This window comes from Clarias gariepinus, chromosome 22, assembly GCF_024256425.1.
Source record: "Clarias gariepinus isolate MV-2021 ecotype Netherlands chromosome 22, CGAR_prim_01v2, whole genome shotgun sequence".
NCBI classification, from domain to species: Eukaryota; Metazoa; Chordata; class Actinopteri; order Siluriformes; family Clariidae; genus Clarias; species Clarias gariepinus.
Genome location: NC_071121.1, coordinates 5,658,433 through 5,683,278, shown reverse-complemented (window position 1 = coordinate 5,683,278; position 24,846 = coordinate 5,658,433). Strand labels below are relative to the sequence as shown.

The window sequence follows — 24,846 nt, the reverse complement described above, 5'->3', positions numbered from 1 at the left end:
AAACACTAGAGGGTATAGGATTTTTTTTGTTTGTTTAAGCAACACAATAAAACCAAACATGAACTGCAGATTTGGACTAAAAGTTCAAGCTTACTTTCACTAACAGGGTTTCTTGTTATTTTAGAAAAACAGTTATCAGTACAACATACTGTACATACCTCCTTTTGGGATTAATAAAGTGTAAACCACACGCAACTTACATGCTAAATAAAAACAAATGCCTGACAGCATTTTACATGTTTTTAGCAAAGGAACACCAGCCTGTCAAGGTTTCTTCCTATTGATATCTCAGGGAGTTTTTCCTTGCCACTGTCGCCGTCACCCTTAGCTTGCTCATCAGAGACGTTTCATTCATTCATCTCATTATTATCTAGACACATTTTTCTCACACATACACAATTTATTATTATTATGTTTAATTATTATTATTATTATTTATTATTTTATGAATTTCTTTCATTTTTGTGAAGCTGACAATGACCTTTGTTAAAAGCGCTATATAAATAAAATAAAATTGAATTGAATTGAACTGTGCACTGCAGCAGGCTTGAGACGTGCCCTGTGGCATGTTACAATGCATATTGTCTTTAGCGATATAACACGACACAACATCAGAAATATCCTTCCATCGAGGCAGAACTACGGAAGCTCGCGGTGCCATACCAAAGTGAAATTGTAAAAAAAAATAATAATAATTTTTCAACATTGACTTAAACCATAAATTCGAATTAATCGATAATAACGATTAATCACGCAGCTCTAACTGCACCATTCACATGTTTGAAATGTTTGTCACACTGCGATAGGAATTTTAAGGAATGCAACCAAAGTTCTAAAACAATCACAGTAGAACCTTATCACCACAATCCAGTCCAGGTTTTCTCTCTCGCTCTCGCGCTCCCTCTCTTTATCTTTTTTTTTCTGAAACTCACCTGCTTCCTGTTAACCCTCATCTCCTTCAGTGTATTTATACGAGATCACATTGATTTATAAGGTTTTGCCATTTTAGTGTGGGTTTCTGATTCTGGTTTCCTTTTTTTGCCTAAAATTTTAGACAGACATTCATCTTGATTTAAGCAAACTACTGACAAATTAAATATCAGATTGTGTCCTGCTTGATGAAAAGATCTTAAGTATCCTCATATTACATCACTCTCAAATCTTCTCCTTGTCTATACACACCTCTGTTTATTAAAAATCTGAAATGTAAATTACTGTTAAATGAGATCAATTTAAGGATTAAAAAGCTCAAACGCAAGTCCATAAAAACAGATTGTGGTGTGTTTGCCAAAATCCCCGGCTACACCATGCCCAAGTGATCATATTTCACCCTTACAGAGATGTGCAGGTGTCTTACTGCTGATCTGAGCTGTACACTTATGACTCTGTAGTGTGCTGACACGATAAAAACATAATCGCAGACTGTATTGGTGTGATCCATGGATACAGGATGTAACCATGAGCCCAAGCATTTAATTTATGATGTCAGGTCTTGATTCTGTTTAGTCCAGATTATAACCATGGCCTGTGACTTTCATTTTTATTGCCGGTTTAAGTGGACCTGGCAGCCAGAGGTAATAATGTGGTGTTGGTGAACAGATAATAATGTAATACTTGTAGGAGGCACCTGCTGTCTTTCAGTGTGGTTTACGCACAGTGATAACTACTAACATCAAACTCCATTAAGGGAATTTATTCAGCACTGTAGGCACACATTAACTTCACCAGCTTATCATAGGGAAAAAGAGCACTGTCCAGTCATGTAGTAAGACCTGACTTGGTTTTGTTCTAACGTGCTGTAGGGCTGCTTAATTATGACAAAAATGCTGATTTTGGTTCAAATTTGGTTAAAATCGAGAAGATGATCATTGATGATGATTAGTGACTATCTAATCATTTTGATTCATAACACACTGACATTTTATATAAACTTCCGTAATTACTTTTGACTGTGTAAACCTGCTTTACGATAATGACAAATGTTAAAAGTGCTATACAAATAAAATTTAATAATTTAAGACGATTATCCAGGAGCTATATTTGCATGGACAATATTTCTTCAAAATGTTTGAAATCATTTTGATTAGAAAATTCCAGCATAACTGTTCACACGGACATATACAGTAGACCTGATAAATGCGTCACAGTGGCAAAGTGGTTAGCACTGTTGCCTTACATCTTCAGGGTTCAGGATACGATTCCTGCCTCGGTGTTTGAATGTTCTCCCTGTGTTTGTTGTGTTTCCTCCGGGTTTCCTCCCATAATCCCAAAACATACAAATTAGGCTAAGATTCCCAAACTGCCATGTGTGTTAATACTACAGAAGAAGAAGATTTTTTTTCTCCAACCTTAAGAATAGGTTAGTCTTTATATATTTTCTGATAAATTCCAGCATCTGCGTTACGACAGGTTACAAGAATTCAGTCTCAGCTATGATTAGTTAGATGCTATACTATGTGTGAAGTGTGAGCGAATCAGCGCCCCTTCATTAGCCAGAGATTCAGTGAATGAAAATCTGAAATAAACAGAGAGAGAGTTGAGTTCACTGACTATAAATGGAAGCAAAATTGGGCCAAACCTGCACAGGAAGAATATATTTATTTCACCAAGAAACAAACAATCAGATCAGGCGTTCCCATGGCTAATATTTACAGGACCTACTAAACGGATAATCAAAAGGTTAACACACCATCACTTTTACTCTGATTGAAAATTCGTTCCGATCGGGCCAGACCGGGTCAGACTGTTCCGTGCTCACATGATGTGGTTTTAATCTAATCGAGCTCTTATTTTGATTATTAGTTCAATATTAAGGTCTGTATAAATGAACCTATTGACTTTACAAGTGTTATGCTTTAATTAAACTAAATAGAATTTAAAACATTTAAAACAGTAATAGGAAAAAAACCCAGCTGGCTGAGAGTGAGCTTGGGCTTTTAGTGAGGGTCGAAAGCACAGCGCTGTAAAGCAAATGGATGTGCTGGGTTTAGGCTATAACACAAAATGAGAACATTATTGTGAAACGGAATGGGGCACAATAATTGTTTAATCTCAATTGTTTTTTATGATTATTATTATTTTCAGGCAATTCCAGTGTTATGGATATGACATTTGGACTCCTACTGGCAAAAAAGCTGGACAAGCTTAGTAGCAGTAAATTAATTTAAACAAATCCACAAAATTCATATAATCACATACCTCATGAAAATATCTAGCGTTTTATTAGAGCTATGGATGTTCCATTAAATAAGCAGACTTTTCTACACACTTTTCTGTACAGGTTTTCTACACGCTCTAAATTTTGTGAAGATGACTGCGGAAAACTTTACACTTGTACCAGAGTTCAACAAACAATAAATACTTACGACCGTTAACACAATATTTCGATTTTTTAAATAAGTTTTCTTTCGGGTGCTCCCATCACGGGGTCGCCACAGCAAACCATACACTCCGCACACAACCTTGGCACAGATTTTACGCCGGATGCCCTACCTGACACAACCCACCCATTTTATCCGGGCGTGGGACTGGCACTGCATGCAATGGCTGGGTAGTATGTTGCCGACACAGATCCGTGCCGGTTAAGGTCAACGAGTTAATCCTCCTGGAGTTTTAAAAAAGAAGTCTTTTCACCCTTTCGCCAATACGCCCTTCTTGTTTCTTTTACGGCAGCTGGCATCGGTTGCATTTACTGCCTTTCAGTACACCGCTCTCGCACTAGAAGAATAAACAGGTGCAAGAGCGGAAACGCGAGAGGGAATGGTCTGCTACTAGTTAATCGACTGCGAATGGCTCATTCTCCCAGATGGATTTTTAAGAAACAGTGAGCAAGTATATTTATTTATTTATTAGTATGGACTGTAATTATGAGGGGGAAAAAAAACCTAAGTATAATTAATTATTAAATTGTGAATAATTGATAACACGTATATATTTTCCTTGCCCTTTTCGCTCTAGTAATTTTTCTTTCTTTTTCTTTGTATTTTTCATAATTTTTCAGCCTACTTGTTATTTTTGATGCTAAGCATTAGACTTTAGTGCTTAAATAACGGTTTATTTAGTACAAGCAGATGGAGCATTTTAGTACGTATTTGCCACTGTACGTATTTGCCAGAGGTGGAAAGAGTAATAAACTTTTGTACTCCAAGTAAAAGTACTGTTACTTCAGTGAAATTTTACTGAAGTACATGTAAAGTTACCAGTCAAAAAATCTACTCAAGTAAAAGTAAAAAGTAGCTCATTAAAAATTAACTTTAAGTTACTTTTTATAACAGCAGGGGTGGGATGGGGGATTCTAGTGTAGTTGACAAATGACAAACGTATATGAATTTTAAACTAGTTGTTTTTAATTGAAGGAACACCTTTGCATAATAAAGCTGTCGCTTTTTTTTGCGCTTGAAATCAAAGTGGTCGCTTAAATATGGCCAGGGGTTTGTTTAGAGTGACGCTGTAACCTCTCACAGCCGGAGGTCTCTAAAGAGAGCTGATTGGCCGAGGAGAGGGATGAGAGTTACTTAGTGCTCCCACATTAATCACGGCTCTACAATCAATCAGGAGTGTTTGTGATCTTGCGCAAGCAGAAGGAGCAGATAGCGCTGTCCTCTTAGTGTGTTACGCCGCCCCCAATGGTGCGTGAGTGAGCAATTCGAACAGACGCGGTCGGCTGGCATCACATGTTTCAGAGGAAACACGTGATAGTCTTCTTTAGAACCTCCGGACTGAGTGGTAGTAGTAGCCTTAATGTGAGAGCCCTCTAGTGACCGGGAGGAATTGGATACGACTAAATTAGTTAGAAAATCGAGGGGAAAAAAGTAGAAGTACACAAAAAAAATAATAAATTACAGTAACGCGAGTAAACGTAATTCATTACTTTCCACCTCTGGTAATTGCCAACTTTTTTCCCCATTGTTGACCAAGGATGACCTTCGCATGGAATTGCCCTTATATAATCCTTAGAATTTAAAAATCATCATTAAAAATAAAATCTCATTCATTGCACAACCACAATAAGCCGTATTATCTTTTTTATTTTTGGCAAGACAAATTCATTCAACATCCAATCGGAAGCCATTCAACTAAAGTAAAGGTCCACTTACCAAAAAAAAAAAAAAGTCCTTGCTTATAAAAGCCTGGCTGATTAATAAATACAGGGGTTGCCGAACCGGGGGTCATGCTATTACATGGTCACTTGTTGATTTATTTATTTTATCCGTCCATCGCTCTGATTATGATGACAGGTTTCATGCTACTGTTTAAACAAGCCACGTTTAAATGCAGAGTGTATGTGCAATTTTAGTCTCTTCTCTATCCTGACATGCAACACTAAGCACAGAACTTTAACTATAAAATGGGTAGATTTCCCTGTCGGTCTACCTTTCTGAAACAAACCAGTATTGTGTCTCAAATCACAGAGGGAAGATAACCAGAGCTCCAGAGGATGAGGGTGTGTGCAATATTGCTGTGGATGAAATCAGTTTAAAACGTTTTACATTTCGAATTGGGAACCAGATGGACTGGGATGTTTTGGTGCTGACGTACCATCTAGTCACTGTCACGTTTAATTCTATAGATCTACAATAAGATACGCAGTTGTGCGAGTGTGTGAACAATGCCTCTTGTGTTGCCGCTGCTTCTGCACAGTTATACAGTCATGCCTCAGGTATAAACTGACACCACCCTGTCATGGATTATATTCCAATAACACTACCCACAGTGTGTTATTCCTTAAGTATCATTCGAAGCTGAAAAGAGATACGTCCTTTCGAACACGCTCGCTGACATTTTCTTTAAAAAGCCATGCTCGGAAATGCAAGTTTAGCCGTCCCACTAGACAGGTGAGGCAGTGTGATGAACAGTCTCTCTCCTTGTCTTTTGTTTCCTTTTTCCTACTTTTACGTAGTTTTTTTTTCTCTAGTGAAATGTTACAGATATGTTTAAATGTTACAGCAATACTATCACTGTCCCTGTCCAAGGTCACACACATACGCACACACACACTTGCACACTACGGGCTATGTGGAAACACCATTCAACCTACACTGCGTGTTTGTCTTTGAACTGTGAAAGGAAACCCATCAATCATTGCGAGAACACGCAAACTTCATGCACGCAGACCGGAGATGAGATTTGAACCCCCAACCCTGGAGGTGCGAAGCGACGGTGCTAACCACTAACCTGTTGTGGCCCACCGCAGTACTCTGTTGTCACAGTTTCATGATCGTCTTATTTATAGCCATACACTAATGTGAAATATTTATACTTGGTTTTGCAGCTGCTTTTCCGAAACTAGTCAAACAGACAGAGTCTCAGGATTGTCCAGTCACCTTTAAATACTATTTAATCACTAATAGAATTAGACTGGTTAAATTAGATGATATACTATGAAAACACTCCTCTTTCTCAGTGAAAATCTGCTAAATAGCTGAAATAATTGCAGAGACACTGAGTCAGCCACAACGGACGATCTGTCTGATTCAAGTAACTGAATTACTGGGAGTAATAAATAAAAAGACTGTACTACTTTGCTGTAATAACAAACATGTTCCTGTTCATTAATACAACCTGAGCCAGTTTAATGCGCTCCTACAGAAGCATCGTCTAGCACGAGGGGTCATTCTGACTGAACATGAAGGTTAATGGATAATGATGATGATGATGATGATGATAAAAAGCTGACGCTGGAACGACTAATCACACAAGCTGACACTGAAGCGGCGTTCTTACCATGAGGATGTGGATGAGGTTGCCCGTGTACGAGTTCCACACTTTCAGGGTCAGGTTGTTGGCGGCGGTGATGACCATGTTGTCATGGCGATTCCAAGCCACCATGGTGACCTTGAGTTTGGTCACTTTGTCCTCCAGAGGTGGAGGGTTATACTTCCTAACAGATAAAAAACAAAACAACAAGATGATAAAATAAACATGACAGAAAGTGTCAATCCATCTGTGGGGTGGGATTTTAAACCACAAGAATAAAATACACCACACACAAAGAAAGCTAAGGAATTAACAGCTTTTTTTTTTTAAACTCACCATCACGAGAAAATTACAAATAACATCAAAATATGTTTACTAATTAGGTATGGGAATCCCCAAACACTATCCGATACGATATTATCCCAATACCTATGTGCTGATTCAATCTGTATTGCAATTCTGTAAATATCAGATTTTATAAATATCCCGATTCTATATATTGTATGCATTTTCTTTTTTTTTTCAGATTTTGTAGAACTTGAGAATTATAAAAGAACTGCAACATTTTACTATCTCAAATGCAAGCATATATCAATAAAAAAAATATATATATATATATATATATTTATTTTTTATTTATAAAAAAAAAAAAATATATATATATATATATTTATTTTTTATTTATTTAAAAAAAAGATACATGAATTGCCACACAAAAGAATAAACTTTTTCGCCTTATCTCCACAAATTATTATATTATAAAATATACATTATATTATAGTCTATTAAAACTATAGCTGTACCTCAGCATACAAATTTAATCTGTTCTGGAGGCGAGTTCTTTGAAGTAAAATTTGGTATTGCGAAACACATTTTCCCATAGGAAATAATGTTAATGCAGATAATCCGTTCCAGCCACCCAAAAACATTACCAATTTCAAACGCTTTTATCATATTTTCACGTATATAAAAACAATCAAAACATTAAGAAACATGTACAAAATTTACACAAATAGATATTAAACCTGACTTAAGCTTCTTTTATGATTCCTCTTGTCTTCACTAAATCTTAAAATGCTAAAAACCCAACCATAAAAAGTATGCAATCTCGCTTTGCTTAGTTTTTTAATGACGCAAACAAGTTTGAACGGCTCCCCGGTGTACGTGCAACGTAAGCGGTTTGTTTGCTCGCATACCAAAAATGCTATGTATGTTAAGGCAAATTTCTTGAGACATTTTAGTTCTAGTCAAAGAATCCGTGAGGTGGGGCGTTCGTATGCCGAGGTGCCACTGTACTGGCAAAGTGATAAGTGAAAGGAGAAATAAATTAATTTTATTCTTTAATTGGAAAATTCAATTGAGGAGGTAACAGTGACTGTTCTGCTTCACCACACCGCTCTGTTGTTCTTTATTTTCTTACAACGCTATAATATTTTATTGAATTAAATCATGTAAAAACAAACATTGAATAATAACGGAGATGTGTATGGAGATGTGTGTTACCCTGGCAGTTTAGTGGCCATGTCCAGCAGGATGCTTCTCCAGTCCTGTTGCTGCAGCTGCCATATCCGCGCTGTCCCGTCTCTACTCCCACTCACAAACCTGCACATACACACCATGAACGTGTAAACTAGTCTGGATTCGCATCGCTTAATAGAACACTCCGGAGGTTGTGTTATTACCCACAGTAATGTTTTCTTAGTCACTGATATTTAGCTAGACGGTCCATTTCCAATGCATGCTAATGTATGCAAAGAGTAAAAGCAGTTCTGCTTTAAAGGATACGCTGACCAAGCTCTCATCTGTTTACAGCTAACTTTAACAACATAATTTGATCCTTATAAAATTCACCGTGTGACATGAAGAATGTCTTGGATTAAGATGCTGTCTCCTCCATGCAGATAAAAAAAGTTTCCTGAACTGTTTGCAGATCTGTTTAAGAATCGAGGCTCACATTAAGCAAGTGGTGCTCAGAGGTTTTCCATGAAAAAGTCACCGCTCAAGCTAAAGTAATATCTCTGATTGATTACAGCACACTTTCCACTTTTACAGCTTTTCCTACAGATCCATACAATTTAACAAATCATAATTAGACATGGATAGATGTAAGTTAAGATCATGGCTTATGGGTGGGTGCGGGGTGACCCATAGCGATCGGCTGCTTGCTGGCAGGGGCTAGGCATTTTTATGATATGTAGGTGTAACGTGGGTTTGTTTCCGTAAGCTACCCATAATCATTTATGGCCCTTCACAGGCAAATTGTAGGCAGCCGTTAAGAGGCAATATTATGTGACAGCAAGGCGGTTTAAGTGTCAGGAAGATATCGCTGGTGGGTCAACTTCAATATTTCTTCTGTAATTTTTGTAAACTGTGATGTAAAACCAGTACCGTTCATGAGGACATTGGGATCAATTGTTACAAAATTGTAATTCATAGCATATATATTTCTATATTTTTATTTCTTATTTTATTCCTTAATTTATTTTTTATTGATAATCTTTTTCACAGATGTCTTCAGGAAAGGGGCTACAACTGTTGCATTCCTACTATCAAGCAACTCTGAGAGGCAGAAAATCCAGGTTGCTCGAAGCCCAGTGTGAAATGTGTAAAGTGGTTCCATGTCATCTGCTGGTCATGGTCCACTGTTTTATCAAGTTTAAAGTTAAAGAAGCCGTCTACCAAATTCTACTGAGAAGCTTTATGAAGATACCGATGTCCTTTCCAGCAGGACTTAGCACCTACTCACAGTGCCAAAACGACAACTAACTGGTTTGCTGGTCATGATATTACTGTGTTTGATTGGCCAAAAAACTTGCCTGACCGGACTCCCTACAGAGTCTATAGCATAATGTTTAAGAGGAAGATGGGAAACACCGGACCCAACAATACAGACGAGCTGAAGGCTGCTATCAGAGCAACCTGGTCTTCAGTAATGCCTCAGCAGTGTTACAGACTGATCGCCCCTATGCAATGCCGAATTGATGCACTAAGTTGTGCTAAAGAAGCTCCAAATTAGGTATCAAGTGCATAAGTAAATATAAATTTTCAGAAATTCTGTATCGTAGGAAACATTCTAAAATTTTTAAATACTGGATTTTTGTTTTTCATGAGCTGTAAGCTATAATCATCATAAAAATAAAAATAAAGTATTGAAATTATATTTCAGTTTCCATGTAATGAATTTGAAATACCCTAATTTAAATTCATTACATAAACTGAAATATTTCAATCCTTTTTTTCAATCCTGGGTGTGTATGTATATATATATACGTTATCTGTGGATTTATCAAATCAAATCATACGGTAGCACCACCGTATTTCGACTTAGCTCTGCCTTGGTGCTTTGTTACAACGCCACAGTTAATGACATGAGATGGTGTCGGAGGCACGGCAAGTCACGGTTTTTAAACTGTAGTGATTCGTAGCAAAAACTTTGAAAGTGGTAACTGGGCTTAAACCGTGTGTCCAAGTTTTTTTTTTTCTCATTTTGTAGCTCAAATGCTCAAAAAAATCATTCCAAGCTCAGACTTTCACCACAATGTGCATATAATATTTCCACATTCTGCTATTGTTTGGCTTATTCCTTTTCCAGGAACATAGCATTTTCATTAATTTACTGACTCCTAGAAGACGAATAAGGAGCTTTTTGTTCGGCTCCACCTTTCCCTTACTTCCTTCAAGTTATTTTGTACCAACTCCTCCTTGCCTTCTTAAAAACAATCCTTAGGCAAGTAAGTCTATTTATTTATAATACCCCTGTGCGGTGTTTATACCTCTCCCACTCTGCCCTCATCCCTCGTTCTGTTTTTCTCAGCTTCCCCCTCTGGCAGACTTCCCCTCATTAAAATGAATGTGACAGAGGGAAATACACAGAGATCCTCGGAGAGAAATAGGATCTCATTTGCATTGTGCTTTACGGAAAATTCACAAGGGGAGCACTGTAAATGCTCATGCGTGTCTAGATGTGTGGGTTTGAGTACGCGGTTATTTAAAACCACACATGTGCTTGTGTAGGTGTTGGCATGAGGCTTTGAATGTCTTTCTTTCGCTTCTTTTTGCTGACATCAGTTCGTGACATCAGAGCCTGTCGGTGATTTTAATCAGAGCTCAAATTCCTTTAACAGTTAACACAGACATGCCCACACACACAGTCACACTCACACTGAGACACACACTCATCTCACCTGTCTCCTCCATGTGAGAACTGGATGCTGTCGACTTTATCCTGCAAAAGAGTGATCCAAACATGAAGAGAGCATTACAACCAGTCTGTAAAAAAAAAAAACAGTGTCTTTATTTCAAACACACACACACACATAGACTACACTCACAGTGTGCGACTCCAGCTCGGCTATCTTCTCTGGCTGATCTCCACCAAAGTAGTAAACTCTGATAATGTGATCAGTGCTGCCTGTGGCCAAAAACATTCCACCTGAAACACAGGAGTTATTACTATATTTAGATTTTGTTATATTACATTACATTACATTTAATCCATTAGCTGACACGTAATGCAAAGCAACTCATAAGTGAGGCAAAATCCAGTCCAAGCATGAAGCTTAGCAGCTGAAGGTCCTTCAGTGGCTTACATATTGAACTCACAACCTTCAGGTCACTTGCATAGAGCTTTATATAAGTATCAATATGCCTTGCACATACAAATGAGAATTATATAACTCTGATATAACGAATTTACTTATCCAGAGGAAATCGTGTATCCGGTACATCTGTGTCCGATCGTGTTCATATTAAAACCATGAACAGAACTGATTCACTAACCATGAAAATAAAATAAAGGAAACACCCACATGAAATTAAAACTATTCATAAACATTAAAATGTAAAGAAATTTTGCCCTCTCTGGTACAAAAATGCTATTTATACCAACATGGGAAGGGACTTTTCATAACTTTTGCTGCACTGCATCATGTTTTACTTGCATGCAAAACAAATATAAGACTTAAGTTGTTTAAATGCTACTGAATTGTTAATGAAATTTAAACACCACTAAATGCACAGTACAGAAATAAATGACTTTAAAAACCAGGCTTTGAATCTCACCGTTAAATAATCAATTTATCTTGTGAAGTAGCAACACAGTCTGTGTTTAAACCTGTAAACTGTAGTGACCCTAAATTATTAGAAGTATTTGTTTTGAATAAACCAATTTAAATCTCAAGTCTCAGTTTCACTTCAGTGGTCCAAAATTTACATTTTACAATTCAACCCCGAGTTTAAAAATCACGCATTTATATTAAAATTTAATTTTGATTTTTTAGATTTTTTAAAATAGTTTTTTAATGTTTAAAAAAATCTGGATTTGATAATTGAGTTGTTAAATAAGATTAAAGAATACTGATGTTGCTAACTTCATTGGTCAGATTTGTTTTAATCAATTAATCAATCAATTGATACTTCAATATAGTATAAGTAAGGCCAGGGCTGAACGAAGCAAATTTAAATCTGCAATAAGAGACTGTGTGATGATTGGACACGTGACAACACAATGAAATAAAAGTCTGTCTTACTCCAAATTCTTAAAAATTGCCTGGCCAAAAAATTTTGCACTCTCTAATATTTCGTTCGAGCGCCTTTAGTTTTGGCAGTGGCGCACAATGTGGTGTCCAGTTCATGTGTGGAACTAATTCCTCATGCTCCCAGAACCACTCTTACACAATTTAATTTCTGGAATATGTCTGCCTGTGTTATCAGGAAAGTAAAACTGCATAGATCTGATAACCTGGTAATTCAGTACATTCAGGTCGTCAGCTGACTTCATTTTATTGCCACATAACATTGCTGAGTCTAGACCTGAGCAACTTAAGCAACCCCAGAAGATAACACTACCTCCAGAGGCTTGTACAGTGGACACTATGCATGATGTGTGCATCGCTTCATCTGTTTTAAAGTCCAATTTTTATGCTCCCTAGCAAACTGAAGCCTTTTTTTTCTGATTAGTCTCACTAACAAGTAGATTCCTCATGACCACACATTACAGTGTGTGTGTGTGTGTGTGCGTGTGTGTGTGTGTGTGGAAATGCTCTTAGTTTCACTATTAAATATTTCATACTTCAACTGTTCAATTTTATGATGCAACTTCACCCAGTATTTACAAGATCTCTAATGATTTTTTTCTTTTTTTTGACCACATTTCTTCCACAGAGTTGATGGTTCAGCACTAAACCTTCATGTTTTAATAATGCATTAAATGTTTTCAGATTTTTTTTTTCAGCCAGACAGCAGGCATCTGACATTAAGCTTCTAAACTGACCAGTGTGATACATTAAGCACACTGTAAAAAAGACAAGTTGGTCACGTCTTTGGTTTGCATCCTTACGTTATTTACATCAGGCAGTTTCTCCCATGGCTGCCATATGGAATCACATAAAACCATGCATGAATTCTGATTCTGACCGCAAAAAATGTAAAAAATAAATAAATAAAAAAATCACACCTGTGTCTGGACCAATATTTGCAGTTATGGCAAATATCAGATCTGAATAACCAAAAAATCTGATTTGGGCCAATTTTACCTGTGGTGTGAATGCAGCTTTAGATTCATCAGAAATATGATGTCCTGTTGGTCTGCTTTACAGTCAGAAAGCAGACTATTATGATTTGAGCAGATTATTACTATTATTATTATTATTAATACTGCATACAATATAATTTTGTTAACCCTAAATCTGTAGACTGACATGATACATCTATCATATATATCTATGTGTGATTCCAAAACCTACTGCCTAAGTATGTGGAAGAGGGCAGATAGCAATACTTTCCGTTACATGTGTTATGCTGCCCCTGCAATGTCAATATTGGGTGCAAAGGTCTTCACACAGAAGAGGAGAATTTCCCAGGTGATTTATTTATGTATTTATATATTATTTTCTAAACTATAATATCCCTATAGAACATTTTACATCAACAAAGGAATTTCACTGTGTAAAACCGGTATTTATTTTTATTTTTTTCACACGTTTTGTCACCCGACATTTTAATCGTCATAGGAATGCTCCTGACAAAAACTATATAAAAAGACAACGAGTATATATATATCTGCACAGCTGTGTTATTTGTGATTTATCAGTAAGTCAGTCTGAGAGTAGTATACAGTGACAAGCAATGTAAAACATAAACTTTACCTTGTATCTGAAATTCGTGCATGAAAATGCTATATATATTACGATATAATATCTCCGTTCCGGGAGCACGTCGTAAGTCTGATTTGTCTTTAAATCCGACAAAGTGAGTGTTGTAAGCCTTTCACACGAATATACAATGCAAATCATACCAATGCACTTGATTAAATCTCTGTACCCTTTCCCCACACTGCCATCATGTGGCCAAAAACCATAATCGCACATAAGGAAGTTCATCTCACATAAATGTAACAGTGTTGTCTCTGTGCCTTACAATAGTGAGGGGAATCCCAGACACCATTTTGTCTCAGAGCTGTTTTCCACTGTATTGGACTGTTAACTCTGTTTCCAAAATTAGGATTATTTACAATCAAGACAGTTTTACAGGACAGACATTTTCTATCACTGAGCTACCGGACAAATAACTGAACTGAAATAAATGAACCAGTAGTAGAACCGTGGTCGGTTTGTATCCGTGGAAATTCGTCACTCGAATATTCTTAAGTCAGGGACTTCCTATACTTGCATAATCACGTAGTGTTTACTCACTCACTTATCTTCTATACCATTTTATCCTGTACTTAGGGTCGGGGGACCTGGAGCCTATCACAGGAGACTTAGAGCACAAGGCGGAGTACATCCTGGACAAGGTGCCAATCCATCGCAGGGGACACGCACATACACTCACTCACACAGTCATTTACACACTACAGACAATTGGGAATGCCAATTAGCCTAACCTGCATATCTTTGGACTGTGGATGGAAACCGGAGTACACGGAAGAAACCCACCAAGCAAGGGGAGAACATGCAAACCCCATGCACACAGAGAGGGGAATCGAGCTTGGTCTGGAATCAAACCCAGACCCTGGAGGTGCAAGGCGAAAGTTCTAACCACTACACCACCGTGCCATCTACATAATGTTTAATATATTTTTATCGTTCCTGGCATATAAACACTGTGCAAATTTGCTAAACTGTTCTTCCAAAGTCCAGTAGGGACCAAAGAGAGGTGTAAATATGGCTTATTAAGCAAATATAAACATGACCAATACCTTGACTCGTGTTAGTTTTCTACACTTTATTCTTATGTATGGAATGCTGCATGCATATTTATCATGAACTGTCTGTCAGGGATGACACACACTAGGACAGGGAAGGGCAGAAAGAAGGACAGACACGAGGGCTGTTGCCGTGGCCTACCTGCGCTGAATGATGAGCAGATCATCTGTACACCTGGTCTGGGCCGTTCTGTAAATTTGCTGGGTCGTGGCCTGCATGGGTGCGTAAACACACACTCTGTTACGTGATGACATTACGTGAAAATGAGAATGAAAAATTAGTGTGTATGAGAATGAGCCAGAGACATGTGGGTCACGTACTTGTGACTCTTGACGGAAAGTGAATAAAGAGCGCTCACCCAAATTTGAGCGTCCGAGCGTCCCACTGCCAGAAGCAGATTGTTCCATCAGCGCCGGTGGAGGAGAGAAACCTCTTATTACCGCTGCAAAGAGGAGAGAACTACACACACACACAGAAAGAGTGTGTGTATGTATGGTATGGCTGAGCAATATGGTGAAATAAAATCTATATCATGAGATATTATTGCCTGGAAGTGTGTGTCTGTGTCTGCGAGTTAATGTGTGTGCGTACCTGTAGTGATGTTATAGAGGCCGCGTGTCCCTCTAACACGGCTAGTGGAGCGCATGTCTGTAGACACCACACTCTGATCATCTTATCACAGCTTCCAGCTGCCAGCAACGTGTTCTCGTAGTTCACTGCCATGTCTGAGATTTCTGCAGCGTGACCCCGCAGTGTGGCTAGCAATCTCCCATCATCTGTGGCCCACATCTTCACCAGGCAGTCGTCTGAACCCTGCAACAGAGTAAAGAGCTGCTCAGCAAATGCCCTGCCCAAACCTGATCACTCTGCAGTTTAAAGGAGTCTCCACCAGTATGAAAGCCTTTAAGTGTCGCACGGTTCTGACACTATGACTGATGTTCTTCATGGTCAAGTAATTCTGATTAATTCTGATGCTTTATGGCACTCATACAAAATAAGCACAATGGCATAATGTAGCGGGTGGTAAAACGAAGAAGTTGCAAGCCATTTCTGAGACTGAATCCTGCAAAAATACAACCAGCAGGAGCATAAACAGACTCCATTTAGTCTAAAATGCACCAGCAAGAGTCCTTACCAGAACCATAAGATATGAACACATCACCCCTATCGTATTCACACTGTACTGGGTTCACTGATTTTAAAACACTACTATTGTTCTATAAAGTCTTGTGCTGCAGCAATTATTTGGTCCTTTATGATCCACCATGTCTAGTTCAATCAGTAGGTGCAGTCTATTTGTTTGTACTTTGTATAACGAAGACTGTAGCAGAAGTTCTAAATCAGCAGATTTGGGGACTCTTGGGCGTAGTGTGTTATGGTAAACCAGTATGGTTTGGATATTGTACAAATTGTGATGAGTTCACTTTTGTTGACAGAGTTGTTGGCTGACTACTTGCCAGGACTTCCTCATTTTTGTGTTTCTTTCTAGTTCTTTTGTCGTTAGACTACCGTAGCTATTCCCAGTTCGACCGGACGATAATCACCTAACTTTTTACTGATCAGTTGTCTCTGACTGGCCAACCACATCAACTAATACTATTTTGATGATGCAAAATATGCCATCAGTCTCCTAAAAAGATATGCATTTTTTTCAAAAGCACATGGAGGAACATCTGCTAAAAGCTTTAACAACTAACCTTATTAGCCACTAATGAAAAATTTGAGTATGGCAGCGATTAACTCTTATAAGTCAACCCTCACACAAACAACCACCTCTAACAGAAGTGCTCAAAAAGCTTGCGCAGAGAGTGAAAAGACTAAACCAACTATCAGAAAAATAATAATGCAGAGAGAAATAAAGAGTGTTTCCCAGCCCGGGTTCACCTTACCGCTCCATGTATGCGGGCCAACAGTGAGCGACTATTCAGCATGACTGCACACATTCTGGATGATACGAGGAATAGATTGTCTCTTTTTGATATTTATAAAGAATACATTGTATAAAAATATATTTATAAAAAATTGCTTGCCCTCGCTGCTTTCTAATGATTAGCCATGATTGGTTCACCAAATGCAAAGTGACGGTCTGTGTTTATTTAAAACATGTTCAGTGCAGAGTTTCAATTTGTTATTCATTGACGCTTCCTTGTCCCATGTGCTGAACGTTATAACTAGTGAGTACAACAGTCACATTTTAGATCAGCTTTTCGGCGTGTGTAAGAGTCTCCTGATGCTACTTAAGAAATCTTTTAGCTGTTTAGTCGAGCATAGGCTATTCTATTGGTTTAAATCTCTTTATAATCTACATAAAATAATAATAAGATAATGAAATATGTTGCCTTCATATAGATAAAAGTTAAACATTTATGATGCTTTCTTAAATCTTAATAATATTTCTGCATTGCTCATTAATTTAACACATATTTTTACTGCTATAAATAGTAAATAAATAAACAATACTACACAATAAATAGAACACTTTTAAATGGAAGATCGCAATAAACCCCTACACACCCCTGATCAGTGATTGGTATCTGCGATGCCGATTTCTGTGCTCGGAGATCAGTGACAAGCCTAAAAACCCTGATTAGAGCTACCCTACTGCTGGAGTCTGGTCTTGAACTCAAAATGCACCCTGCCTTTAACTATTCTATGCCACTGAGTGTAATAAATAACACCGCTCTCTCTGTCAGGCTACACACAGCACTCCTGAGAGATCCTGACCCCTTCTGTTCTCCAGACCTGCCTGATCCTTCTTGATGCTCTACTTCTCATCACTTGGTAGAGCGCTCACTGCTGCTGAGGATGGCCCATGTGGCCTGCGTAAAGATACACTCGGAGTCCGTGAAGATGGTATTGGACTGCAAATGATTCAAACACTTTTCCTACAGCAGCTTAAAACTACAACTGACAAAACTACTTTAAACACTGCGATTGCAGCAACAAACAGTTTTATACTCGAGTGAAGAGTGGATGACTTCTACAAAATATACATCATCTTCAAACTATTTCGTAAATAAATATTTTCCTGCCTAAACAATTGGACATCTTGACTTTACAGCACAGAAAGAAATGATTTAAAGTCACACCCTCTGGTATCACCCGCATGAGGATGGGTTCTCTTTTGAGTCTGGTTCCTCTCAAGGTTTCTTCCTTCGGGAGATTTTCACTGCCAACTTCACCTCCGGCTTGCTTATTAAGAATAAACCTTAAATTTAGTGAGTGGGTACGAATTGGCAAGACTAAACTGATTAAAAACAATCATTACATAAAATATTAACTTCTTTGAGAGAGAATGTGAATTTAGACCTCGGGTAATTGGGGTTTTGTTCACAGTCCAAACACATGCGTGAAGGCTGACTGGTGTCACTAAAGGTGTTTTCACATTAGGAACCCCCAAAGTCTGGTTCATTTTAATCAGTGAAACACAATCGTTCCAGGCTCAGGATAAGATATGGAAGCCAACCACACCAGAGTAAGGGAGTGGACTGCTGTATAGAAGAAACGTCATCAGTGCCATCTATCTTCTCCGAAATCTCATCTTTTGACCTACACAGCCATAGCTAATAAATTAGAAAGACGTGAGGGTGTCGCTATTGAAGGTTTTTAATTATTGAAATATCAATAATATTAGGCCTTGCTCTTCATTTTTCTCTTGTGTTTAATGGTGGTTCACTTAAATATATATATAATATAATATATATATAATATATAATATTTCATATATAAAACGTAATTTTATTCAGATTGCCATAATCTCCAAATTTAATCGGAATTTGTTCATTAGGAATACAATGCCTGATCATTCTAAGAAAATCTCAACTTCCTGTTGTTCAGGTTTAGCATCTTTAAAATTTACACCTTTTGTTTCTTTTTTAAAAATTCCTAGAAACCTTGCCAAAGTGTCCACTACAGTTAACCACTGTGGGATTCAAAACTTATAATGAGGTCATCTGGATGAACAATCATTTCCCATGACATCATGCAAGACGTCTTAAAAAAGGAGAACCACTCCAGCAGCTTTTTCCTCATTTGAAAAAGACATTTAAACAATGCAATCTAAATTCCAACACACGACACAGGCTACAACTTCACTTCCTCTTTAATACTGCTGGAAAAAAACAACAACAACAACACTCTGTCATTTCACTCATTTGTGAAACTGTAATTCCAGACTGCTAGTCCGTGCTTTATATGCACGGCGCGTTAGGAGTTACGTCGCTATCCGTAAGAGATGAGGGGCCAGGGCGCATTCCCGAAGACGCATGTTACACACATGCTGAATGCCAATGCCATGCTCGCTTACAGCGCTGCGATACGGAGGAGACGATGATAATGATGATCTTATTCTTGCATTGCTTCAAGAGCTACAAAAGAAACACTGCTCCACAATGGACACAGAAAGACACCCCCCCCACACACACACACACAAAACACACCACACACACACAAACACACACACACACACACACACACTGAGCAAGCACCAGGAGAGAGAAGGAGAAAGACATTGAAGTGGAGGAAAGGAGAGCAGGGAGGGAGGGAGAGCTGGGTGGGAGTAATCTTTTGCAGTTCAGCCATTTTTGGTTATTTAAAAACTATTGCAGGAGAAAATGGAACCCGAGAGCATGCGCAGCGAGGAGTAACGACGAGTAACGACGCGCTCTCGGAGGAAGAACAAACGCGTGAGCAGGTTAAAGGTTATATTACGCAGTGCCGGTCATTTTCAAGCAAAATAACATCATGTGCAAACAGCAACTTCATAACTAATATTTGAAACTCAGCCTGGAAAAATAGATTTTTATCTTTTAAAAAAAAATTATAAATCTGATTCATCACAAGGTGTTGATTAGTTTTCTATAACACCTATAATTGTGGTGCAGGGACGGTGTACACAATCCAAGCTTAGCAGTAACTGGAGTGCTCACAGAATCTAACTTAAATAAAAACGATACAAAAAGTTGATCACTGGCAAATTTCTTTCCTATAAGATGAATAAAAATCTTTGTTCCTCACAGCCAATCTTCTGACAAGAAATAACTGCGAATGTGACAACAGTCTGGACAAACGAGTCGAAAAAACGCTCATGATGTATTAAAAGGACAATAAAGTATAACGGTAATGGATATGTACACCTTTCTTCCTTCGGTTTTTGATCGGATGACGGTGCTGGAGAATAAATACGTGCATGGAATAATATTCCCCCTGCAACGCAAATCACATCACATCCATCTACAGGCCGAACCAGCTCTCTGTGCCAGTTAATGCAATCGAGGTACTACAAATATCAACCACCGACACTGCTATTTCATTTTCGTTTCAACTGCTCTCTCAGCTGCAGTTATCTGACATGATCCTGTTATTAGCACGCAAACCTGGAGGAACTTGATTAGCACAGGAGCACGATGCGATAATTAAAGTTGTTGAGAAATTTAAAAGATGAAGCGCTGCTGTCTAAACTTAAAAAAAAATTAAGCATCTATTAGTTCATAGTGGGACATAAGGGCTTAGTGATTAACGCAGATAACTTGCTCGTACTTCCCTTTCAGTCTGGACTCTTAGATTTCCATAACCATAACACTGGACCGGGAAGCACACTTGGAGCTTTAACGTGGACCAGACAGGAAATGTCTGATGATTTGACCTCTGCTTCTGACTTCATTTACCCAGTGCCAATCACAAAACACATATTAATCCAAATAGTAGCTAAAATATTTGGAGAATCGACAAAAATAATTCCACACTCATCTAGAGGTCATAACTCTAAATTCCTGAGCTTTAACTAACCAAATCCAAAAGAAACATCCCTTTGACATGGAATTCTGACCCAGAAACTCGGGTTAATCTCGTCAACTATGAGTTCCTCTAAATTCAGGGAGTGACATCAGATCAAAACGTGTCCTCAAAGCATTACCAACAAAACCAACTATCAAGAACATATCAAGTTTAAATACTCTATATTTACCCTGTAATTACTTAACTTCAATAACGACGGAGCCTTATTTGCTTACCAAACCTTCACCCTTGTGGTTTTAAGGAGGAACATCTGCATGACTAACCACAGTAACTAAAAACAAACATGCAAGCACTTGTGGTGCAAAAATGACACCGTTCTGAGCTCTGAGCTCCTGTTTCAGAGACGTCAAATGCAGCATAACGTCCACTTGCTTGCAGATCCACCTACCAAATGATATTCAATAACAATGCACCAGCAATTTACATCACTATTACACTATTACTTACATGGTCCTAAGTCTTTCTAGGAAGCAGTGAAGATACAGAATAGATGCTCGAACTTTGAACCTGTAACTGGGAGAAACCCCAGCTGTACCACTCGACAACCAGAAACCACAAAGCTTGTGAATTGCCACGTCAATGTTGCCCTAGGTAAAGTCGGCAAAAGGCAAACTGAACCACTGTTGCTAACAAACACGTCTTCCGTTCCTCTTCTATGAATTGAGTAAAAGGTATTTGTGTTTGTTCTGACTGCTACTCTAGAAACTCACATAGCAAGAATACCCAATGTTGGGCCTGACTAAATGTTCATCCTCAAATCATTCATTTGAGATATGCATGGTATACAGTACCAGTACTTAAAAAGCACTAAAAGAAAACAGCACTATACCAGCAATTATTTAAAATAATTCATACTTTTACTATGGATGTTTGTCTAATAGGACTTTGACAGCAGTGATGAGTGTCTGATGTAACAGGGGAAAAACCCTGACTGATGTTTGTAATATGAACCGCAAAAAGCGCTGAGCTGCAAGTATCGCAAAAGAAGCCAGAGCACTGTTTTTTTTTTGTTGTTGTTGTTGTTGTTGTTTATGGACTAGACTTAAAGAGATGGCCACCACAAAAAGGAGACCCAAAGTAAAATATGGGGATACAGCAGTACCTCGGCATACAAACTCACATGTTTTGTACAAAAAAAAAAAAAAATAGACACTGCAAGGCACCAGATACCAATATTCACAATTCTAAATAATATTTTCAATATAGTGTAAGTGAATGTGTAAAATATCCAAAATCTGGTATATTGTATGTGTGTGCATGTGGGGGAGAAATGAGTCGGCCTCACCAGTTTCAATGAAGCGGTGTGGGAGCACAACGACAGAAAATGTCTGTCCTGTAAAACTGTCCTGATGGTGAATAATCCTTAATTGTGGAAAATCCTTAACAAAACAGTGTTCACAGTCCAATACAGTGGAAGACAACTCTGTGACAAAATGACATCCGGAATTCCACTCTCAATTTGATGGTGCAGGGACAACACGTGTGAGATAAATTTTCTAAGGCGAGGTCATGGTTTTTGGCCACATGATAGCGGTGTGGGGACATATTATGTTAAGTGGATTGGTATGCTTTACATTGTATATTTGTACCAAAGGCGTCTAAGACTCACTATGTCTGACTTCAGAACAAATCGGACTTACGAACGTGCTCCCGGAATGGAACTTGTTTGTAAGTCAGGGACAACCGGTTTTTTTTTTCCCCTATACGAAATTATGTAAATGCAGATCATCTATTTCAACCAATCAAAAATATGGCCAATATTACCAATTTCCAACACTTCCAACAATTTTTGCGTTTTAAAACAATCAAAACATTTAGAAAAGACACGTGAATTAAATGAGATATTTTGAAAAATAGACATTAAACTTCACTTAGTCTTTGTTTATGACTTAGTGCTTTAAAAACTAAACTGAAAGTGGCTTCCTTTTCTTCTTGCTACTGTCCTTGCTTTTATTACAAAATGAAAAACACAATAAATATATATATATATATATAAAATCACTTAGCTTGGCTTTTTCCCGGATGTGCACACAACTTATGCAAAACGTAGGCACAAGCCAGGGCTCAGTTCATTCGAGCGTATGCTTAAAATGCTTTGCGTGTTGAGGCAAACTTCAGTTTTTTAGGAAGGTGGGACGTTCGTATGCTGTACTGGTATTTCAGTTATGAAGGGGTCAAAAACTGTGAGTGCCCAATCACAGCATCATCACTGTGCACAAGTTGTTTTAAAGTGTGGTAGTATTGGTTTAATATTGGAATATAATTTGAGCTTCTCTCTTCTGTATCTTCCTTTTCTTATATAGCTTTTATATTTTCTTACTTTGCAGTGAAAATAAATACAATGAAACATTTGTACATTTTCTTCCTCTAAACCCTGCTAAATCTAATCTGTTAAACACAAGTCACATAGTTAGGGAGTGTCTAAAAAATGCACAACTTAGAAAACTGAGTAAGATTCAACAAAAACAAAAGTAATATCTACCATATTGCAGTGTTAGGATACAGAATGGATACAGAAAATATTTATCTCCATACTATATATAGGTAAACAGAAATAAAACTCTCTCATTTACTCCTTCTCTATCCCGCTTGTCCTGTACAGGGTCACTGGAGGTCTCGAGCCTTTCCCAGAGGACTCAGGTCACGAGGCAGGGTATTCACTGTATCCACACTGACTCACAAGCAAACACACTCACTCAGATACTTGGGGCAATTTGGAAACGTCAATTAGCCAAACATGCAAACTCCACACAGAGACCTGAGGGGGGACTCGAACCCTCGACCCCGGATGTGTTCGGTCATGTGGCTAACCATTACGTCACTGTGCTGCCAGAAATAAAACTCAAGTAATTTAAAAAATCTTCAGACAATTTGGCTTAATCCAGTCCAGGATTATTGATCAGTCTCAGCATTATGTTTTTTCAGGTGCAGTGTCGTATAAACTAATTAGGCTCATCTGCTGTAACACATTTATCACCAGAAGTTTTTCTAAAATATTCTTTCAACTTCACAAAGTCTCAAAAAATTCAAGATCCAACGAACTTTATTAATCCCAGAGGGAACTTGCTTTGCCTTGTTATAGTTGTTCACTGTTTGAAAAAGAAGGAAAGGAAGAAAGGAACCACTTCGACATGACTGCAATTATAGGAAAAAGCTAGCAAAAAATGAAAAATGTAAAAATGAGGATTGGGGTTTAAAGCTGTGTTATACAGCGGAGTGAACGTGAAGTGAAATGGAAAGACAAATATTACGAATGATAATAGCCTAGGGTAGAGAGTGAGAAGTAAGACTCTTTGTAAATTCATTGTAAAGTACTAACAGTCATAAAGTGAACAACTATAGCAAGGCAAATTACGGATGGGAATCACCAGTCAATTCCTGATGATATTATAACGACACCTCGGTGCAGATTCGATTAACACTGTGATTCTATAAATATCATGATTTTATATGATCCCGATTTGATATTAGACTTTTCCACAATTTTGTTACAATTTTAAACCTTCAAAAAAAGTTTCAAGATTGATTAAATGTAGCTCGCTTCTTATAACATTAGTTTTACTTCAAATACCAGAATTCAACATTTAACTTAAAAATAAATTAAATTAAAAGCTACATCGTTACTGAGCAGCACAGATCTCTGTCATCCGCCGTAATTATTATTTTTAAACAAAATTAGCAAATAATTCACTCCTACCAGTGTGTGAACAGTTTAGAGTGTACAACCTGTAGGGTTATAAAGAAACAACAACGCTTTACCGCCTTAAATGCTTAAAAAGTCTTAAAACTTAACTTGACAGGGAACGTGCAGGTTGAGTAACTGTGAGCAACGCGAGAGCATGCAACTTTTCACCCAGAGATTTTAACGAATGCGAATTTCGACGAATTTGAACTCTGAGACTGGTGTAATGTTGTATAATGAGATTAATTCGCGCTGTTTTTCATAAAGTAACACCTTAAAAATGTGTTTCTGTTGCGCCATTCAGCTCGGTCACTGGCCGATCGACCGTTTTATCTTTATTATAAATGTAAAAATTGTTTTAAAAAAAATCAATATTAAAGTCAGAGTGGCAATGTGTAAATCGCCATATGAAAGAATCACGATTTCATAACTGAATCGATTTTCCCCCACCATCACTAGTAATTGTAC

At 37.8% G+C, this 24,846-nt stretch overlaps 1 protein-coding gene across 1 annotated transcript in view; it reads right to left on the bottom strand.

Annotated features, from left to right (window-relative positions):
* The window catches only part of phip (pleckstrin homology domain interacting protein), a 63,262-nt gene that overhangs the window by 25,646 nt on the left and 12,770 nt on the right, over positions 1–24,846 (bottom strand). The window contains exons 8-14 of the mRNA XM_053482375.1: positions 15,492–15,713; positions 15,259–15,359; positions 15,042–15,112; positions 11,028–11,128; positions 10,881–10,921; positions 8,200–8,298; positions 6,724–6,880 (exon numbers count right to left, since the gene is read on the bottom strand). Of these exons, the coding sequence (XP_053338350.1) occupies positions 6,724–6,880; positions 8,200–8,298; positions 10,881–10,921; positions 11,028–11,128; positions 15,042–15,112; positions 15,259–15,359; positions 15,492–15,713 (792 nt within the window). The remainder of the gene's footprint in view (positions 1–6,723; positions 6,881–8,199; positions 8,299–10,880; positions 10,922–11,027; positions 11,129–15,041; positions 15,113–15,258; positions 15,360–15,491; positions 15,714–24,846) is intronic.